At 39.8% G+C, this 7,255-nt stretch overlaps 1 protein-coding gene across 1 annotated transcript in view; it reads left to right on the forward strand.

Annotated features, from left to right (window-relative positions):
* Positions 1-7,255, forward strand: part of FAM169B (family with sequence similarity 169, member B) — a 26,371-nt gene that overhangs the window by 18,896 nt on the left and 220 nt on the right. The window contains exons 4-5 of the mRNA XM_010012719.1: positions 517-699; positions 3,120-3,248. Coding sequence (XP_010011021.1) covers positions 517-699; positions 3,120-3,248 — 312 coding nt within the window. The remainder of the gene's footprint in view (positions 1-516; positions 700-3,119; positions 3,249-7,255) is intronic.

The following is a 7,255-nucleotide window of genomic DNA, read 5'->3' on the forward strand; positions in this document are numbered from 1 at the left end:
ATTGGTAGCTTAAACAGTATTGAGTTTTCTCTGGGAGCCTTTTCCACTGCCCAGCTGCATCAGGCAGTATGGACCTTCTGAGCATTTAGGTCATACTGCATCATGTGGCTCAGTGTATCTCATGAAAGAGTTTGTGTATTTACCAGAATAGCTAAAATCTAGAGGAATAGACTGAGATTACATTCAGAATGTTTATGCCTCTCTGGCTATAGCCCAGTTCTTTTCAGTGAACTTTCCCATTTATGTTGCCTGTGTACCTAGATGGCCTGATTATGAAGAATTGGAGTCTGGAAAAGACAGGGTAAGACCTGTCAACCACATGTTAAGCAGCTTGATGGCACAGATCTTCCTCCTGGAAAGCGTTTTACTGTTGGCGCAAATGTACTTTAGTTGGGGGTCACCCTCGTAGCCTGTGGAAAGGTATCAGGGATATTTGTGGATAGAATCACACAGCAGTTAGTGCAGAAATAACAATTCTGTTTTCAAATTCATGTATTTTTTACTGTCTGCTTCCAGGGAGCCTGTGTGATGGTGCAACCAGTCAGTGTTACTTGCTGCCAGTTTTGGATACTGTATTTGTCAGGAGAAAGCACAGAAGAAGTGGCCTAGGGATGAAAATGCTGGATGATTTCTGTCAGTCTTTCGTGGCTGAGGATGCCTTGGGGATCAGCTGCCCTATTTCTGCTGCCATGTATCAAGGTAAATCATTTGATGTGGAAACGTTAGGTAAGGGTCATGTATAATGTATACATTTCGATATGGTCTTGGTAGGATTTTCTGAACTGTGTAAGAGTTCAGTGCACTTGTCTGAACTGCACTGTTGTTAGAGTGCAACTGGTCACTTTTCTTGAGGCATCTGGACTTCCCTGCAGAAAGGTAGGCCAATATTTATGTAAGATAATGAGAAGCATAAAACTCATTCTGCCTTTTTGACGTTGTGCATTCTTACCTCACTCTTAGAAACAGAACTGTGTCATTATCCTAGACAGTGCCTTACCCATTTTATTTTACACCAGAGGGGAAAAAAAATCCTAAGATGTTGCCAAGTCTACATTACACTCATAATGCTCTTGTAGATCCTGCATTTCTTGTAGATACTGCATATCTTGTAGATACTGTAAGAAATCAGATTTAATAAGCCATATATCTAGGCTCTGCTCATTCATCCAGCCGCATCAGTACTAGTTTCATATCGACTGTCTTTGAACACTTGGCACTTCTATAAGATCACTAAGTAGTTACATATTTCTCTGTGGTCAGGTTGAGGGTCTGTTTTTGCTAGTAAAATTTACACAAAATACCTGTGCTCACATTATTTATAAAACTGTTTTCTTTAGGAAAGCATTTCTCCCTGAAGTTGCTCTCTGTATGGTATACAGCCTTTACAATCATCTTGGGGGAGATGTTTCTATTGACTTACGAATTTATGGCCATTTCCTAATAAGTGTCAACACAATTTTGACTGTATCTGTGCTCTACTTGGTCAGTATGTACCGTTAAATGCATACAAATGTACCCCAAGAGTTCCTAAGGTGCTGCTACTTCAAAATTTAGGAAGGAATAGTGTTTACCACATAGTTTCTCTTCTCCCAACAATATCCATTTTCCTACGTCAAGCACCAATGGTTTAGACACTATGGATGAGAAAGCTGTGTTGTTTATGTGTTAACACTAGTGATATATATTGCAAGACTATGCTTTCATCTCAAGTTTAGAGCTAACAGTGAATAAATTTGACTTGCATCATGTTCTAATTAGGTTTTCTGGGTCCTACTTTTATAAAAATACTAATACTGTAAGCTAAATTTTGAGTCTGTTGAAGCCACTGCTTGTTTTTAATTTCATTGGAACCACAATCTCATACTTTGACAAAAGAATGCAATGTTTTACTCTAAATCTCTGTACAAAATGTGCACTGTTTTCACAAGGATGTTATTTAATGTGCTATAGGGGCCTAAAAGGAAGTAAAAAGCCATTTAGCAGATCTCTCTATTTTGGTATATATGTTACTTTCAGTAGGTTTAATTGAAATGATTAATTTAGTTTGGATATCCTGGGATAAAATTAATGGCAGGGATCTGCTCATTACTGTAAGGCAAATGTTTACATACCAGAATTAGCCTTTTTGTTTTGACATCCCATTGTTAAGCTCGCCTGATACTGAAGATGAATTGCCCGTTCTGTAGGATGAAGAACTAGAATAGACAGAGGAGAGCATGAAGATACTTTAGTTGTTTACAGATTGCTATCTTTAGTGCAGTTGATGGAACTCATAGAATGGTGGTTAAGGAAAGTTAAACAATCCCCTTTAAATTTAGTGAACTGTGTGTCCTGTGACATATTCTTCCTCTTGGCTCTGCAGCACCCAAAGAAAACCTCTAAATAAGACAGATTTCAGTTGGATAACATAAGCAAACCAAAATTTGATTGTTTATCCAAATTACACTGATGTTCAGTGGGTACTGTCAATGATGGGAATCTATGGGAATGTGGTTTCTAAGGGCAACTGTACATCTGACACAGGTATCACTATTATTCTTCTGTTAATGCTTCCAATTTCCTGTTTTCCACACCCAAAGAAGTAAATGAACCCCAGCATCAGTGTATAGGGTAGCAGTAGTAAAACGGAGGGTAGTATTGGCCCAAGAACAAACTGCTACGAAGTTTTGTTTACAAATAGAAGTTAGAGTAGCATTCTTAATGGTTAGAGCTGGAAGATACTGAAACACCTTTCATTTCAGAGTAGCGAGGGTGAAAAAACCCACGCTACTGTTAGTCTCAAACGTGCCAAGTCTCTGGAGATAGTTCTGTGATGCAGTGCCAGAAGAAGGTGGATCAGTAAGTCATTTCAAGTCCTGTAGTTCTGCGCTCACAAGGAAGTAATCTAGACAGAAGCAGATGGACAGGATTCACTCATGCCTGTTTAGGTGGTTCCACATATACTCTTCCTAAAAGCCCCAGCTAAAAGAAAAGAAAGGAAGATGAGAAGAGAAGAAGAAAAGATTTCCAAAGGAACTAATGAAAGTAGGTCTGAGAGAATTTGTGGGATAGAATACACTCCCTCTTCCACTGTACTTTCCACTCATTCATGCCTTTACCCCTTCCTTTCTCCTATTCAGTTTGCCAGAAATTCTTGCAGACTTATCCTGAGGAGCAGAAGCGACTGTGGGAGGTGGAAGCACCAGGAGATTGGAGCCAGCGAGTGAATATCTGGTTAAAAATTCAGATGGAGTCATCCTCTTCAGGAAGTGAGTTAAAATAAACAGTGTGAACTTGGCCGTGTTAGTTATATAAAGATAAGAAATAAAATCAAGGGTTGAATAGTGATAATAAATAGGTGGTTTCTCTGTTGTTTGCACATGGAGAAACTACTGAGTGTGCAGTCCAGTTCACTGGTCTTTTCCCAGTAAACAGGACAATTCTTAGAACTTATGAGGTAATGAAACTGAACTACAGAACATCTGAGAGATACTGAACAAAGCACAGTCTTGGCATAAAGTGGCTGTAACTCCCATTGCAGTGCACTTACAGCAGGGTAGAAGTTAGCCCAAAAAATTCCTGTTGCACAACACAATGTCTGGGTTATAGAGAGGGATTTGTTTCTCTGAAATTATTACAAAAAAGAAACTTGTATGGCCAATGGGCAGTGTGTTTAATTACCTTCAATTTGCTGCCAATGCCATTCTTGGATGGAAACACAAACATTTTCATTATGGCTTTTGGAAGACTCAGAGTACTGTCCTACAGGGTAAATCCATCTTGCTGGGAGCATTTTCTGTCTACTTCACAAAAGATAGTGATAGAATAGGAAAACTTTTTGGCAGTTATATGGGGATCCTATTGATGTAATCTATTCAGCTGGCTTGGGGATCCAGACAGGCCCCTCTGCTGTATGCACACAAGCTGTGATAAGCATTAGGTTGCAAAAGAAGGGCACATATTGTCTCTTTCTGGAAGTGCAGTGAGCAGTGCTACAGAGCAAATTGCTCCCATGCCTTCCCACATCTATCCTGCTTTGTATTGGCTTGGGGACCTTCAGTTGAGACATTGCTTTTCATCTTGTCTGCAGCATCCCACAGGAGAGTTAAGTCAGAATTTAGCCCTAGGCTGGGTTCCTCTGAAGCCATTATATTTATGTTCCTCATGCTTTAAACCAACAAAAACTGGTGCTGCTCTTCCCTTTAATCCATCTTGCTAAGTTCAGTTTATTAATGGCAGTTGAAGAGAACTGTGATCAGATCAGCAAACAAAGTGGATCCTGGAGGAGACTGTGCTTCTTTTTCCTTTTTTTTTTTGCTATCTTCTACAAAAACAAACAAAGAGAAATGACCCAAAACATGGGTAAATGTAACTCCACCAGAGTGGCCGTCAGTAAAAAATACTCAAGAGGCTTGGGAACTGCCTTGGCCAGTTCTGCACGTAAATGAGGTATCTCTTATCTACAAAAAGAGGAAGGAAGGAAAGTAGAAGCTAGAAATGGGGGCTGTTGTCTGTGTATTTATATGGATTGTGAATCACAATGTAGTCTTTATAGTGAAAGGGAGCAGAAGCAAGTGAATTTGGCATTAAAATATATGATAAAAATCTGCTTTCTAATTTCTATTCTCCACTGCACAGCTGACTGGGCATCACTCTGCTTTACCCTGAATGTGCTGAACAGGCTTTATTTCATCCATCTTCAGTGGAAAATCAACCCACTATAAAAAAATACTGAAAACAGTGCTTAATATATTTATTATATCTGTTTTACTTATGGAATCTACTGTTGTGCTTCTTATGCTTGTATTTTTCCAGTACTGTGTGTATTATGCACCCAGGGAAGTACTGAGGGAGGGTACAGGACAGATAAAGCCTCCTAAAAGTAGGGGAGGTTTTCCCTGGTTTTGCTTTGTCCTAGAGGCAACATTACTCCTGCATAACTCTGATAGCTGGTGAGCAAATAACAAGAGAATTTTCCACATCTTCATGCTATCTGTTAAGAGTAGATAAAGCAGGAGCATTTTCTGAGTGCAGGAATCCTTTGTCAACTGGCCTAGTGTGCTGCTTACCATACGCGTAAAGAGCAGCTTGTGAAGTCAGGTTGGATGGGGCCCTGAGCAACTTAATCTAGTTGAAGATGTCCCTGCTCATTGCAGGGGGGTTGGACTAGATGACTTTAAAAGGTCCTTTCAACCCAAACTATTCAGTGATTCTATGATTCTATCTTTAGGGGGTCACTTGGGAATAGAGTGCTTCATACTGACTTGCTCTGTTATGTAGAAAGCAAAACACAATGTAATTCAATATTGTCAACTCCAGTCTGGATCTATGGCAACAACTATGAAAATAGACAAGTCTTGTTCTGCTCTGATTTCTTACCTCCCCATCGACATGTGCCATGCTATGGTTTGGAACGAAATTATTGAGAAGAAAAACTGGAAATTCTCATTTCCCCCCTCCCCAGTGCTCAGGATTGAACACTATTAATGTTGTTGTAAGAATTCTGCAATCAGAGAGATGCCAAAAAAGCTTTCTATAACCCTGAGGTCAGAGTGTTAAATTTTTGCAAGGTTATGTGGCTGCATCTAGTGGCAACACAGCTAAACTGCAGCACGCTGTTGACTAGATGTGCACAAATACATAGACAGATACATCAACATGTATTTCTGTCATATATCACATATATCTATAAAAATAAAGCCGTTTAGTATGTTGTCACACAGACCTGCAGTTGTTCCTTCTGAATTAATTCTCATTGTTCGAAAAATGGGGAGATTTATTTACAGCAAATAGTAACAGGAACAGAGTGACAGTTGTCTCCTGGGGCTGATTGGAGGAGCAGAAATCATTTAACATGATTTGGTTCTAGCTGCTAAATCTAACAGGCAGTGAAAAGTAGTTTAGTAATATACATAAAGCATATAAATGTGAAGTAATGCATAAAATAAGCAGACTGAGCAAGAGTGAAAATCAATTTTAAATGATTGCTTATAATCCTGTATCTAAATTGGTCAGACTATCTGCACTTTCTGAAAGGGAGGAAGGGATGTGGGAGATAGGGGTTTTCTGGTTGTGAGAGATGAATGGATTATCTATTTAGCAGAACTTTCATGCTAAGAAAGACCCAAAGACCTTTTGTTTCTAGCAGAGTTACTCACCTTGGTCTTTTGTAGTAGTGTCACTGGGCACCCTGGTTTGGTTAATAAACCAAAGCAAGGCAAGAGGGCTTGCAGGCAGCACTCAGGTGGCCTGTCCTGGTGTGTTCTTTTAAATGAGAATTGCCATGGAAGTCTGCTAATTATTTCCTTTTTAACCTCTTGCTGCGGCAAAACCGTTCACCTCATTTCTCCAGAGGCTGAAGTGGGCTCTTGCATGCAGAATGCTCACACCAGTAAACCCAGACGAGCAGATGTGGACCAGATGAATAATATACAGTGACTAATTTGCTAATTTATGAATTTTTTGTTCATTGGTGGCCTTTTTAATGAAATAGCCAGGTTTAAATATGAGAGACCATCACAGGCAACTATAGGTGGGGTTTTTTACTGCTGATCCACAGGTTTATGTAGGTAATCCTAACTATATGATATATATGCATACATATAATTGATTCTTGTAACTAATTTGGATAGATATAGTAGTTTGAGAGGCTAAAGACTACAGGATAGTTTTCACTAAGTTTTTTAGTTTGATCCTTACTGAGGTAAGGGAACTGTAACCAAGATGGCATACAGCAAATTCCAAGGTTTGTGTGTGCAGTGGCTTTTGGAATTGTGATTTTTCTGGTGCCTATACAGGGGCTTTAGTGTGCCACCGTTGCAATGAGTAAGCCAAACTCTTGACAGTCCTAATTACTTTATCGCACTGCTGAGCTGCAGATCTGGCTGTGCTTAGCTTTATGCAGGATGGAGGCCTAAAACAGGCTGAGAGGTTTGAATGAAGCCTTAAACCTAGTTAAGGGTACATGTATCTGAGAAAACAAATCACAGTAATGAAGCTTTTCCAAGTAATAAAGAAAAAGGAGAGATGAGTGGAAGCAAAACAAAGAGCTGTAGGGGTTGTTTCCCCAGCACATTTTGGTTGCCACACAATTAAATCAGTTTGTTTTCTTCAGACATGGGTTTCCTGGGGGAGCTATGACAGCACTGGCTCCTGTGGTGCACGCTCTTGCATTATGTGCTGTGGTCATGGCTTCAGAGCCCACCCAGCCAGATCAAGGCTTCTGTGTACTCCCAGTTTTCTTTATGCTGACACTTCTGGGAACTCAGGCAGAGCA

The sequence above is a fragment of the Nestor notabilis genome, unplaced genomic scaffold (assembly GCF_000696875.1).
Source record: "Nestor notabilis isolate BGI_N333 unplaced genomic scaffold, ASM69687v1 scaffold22704, whole genome shotgun sequence".
NCBI lineage: Eukaryota > Metazoa > Chordata > Aves > Psittaciformes > Psittacidae > Nestor > Nestor notabilis.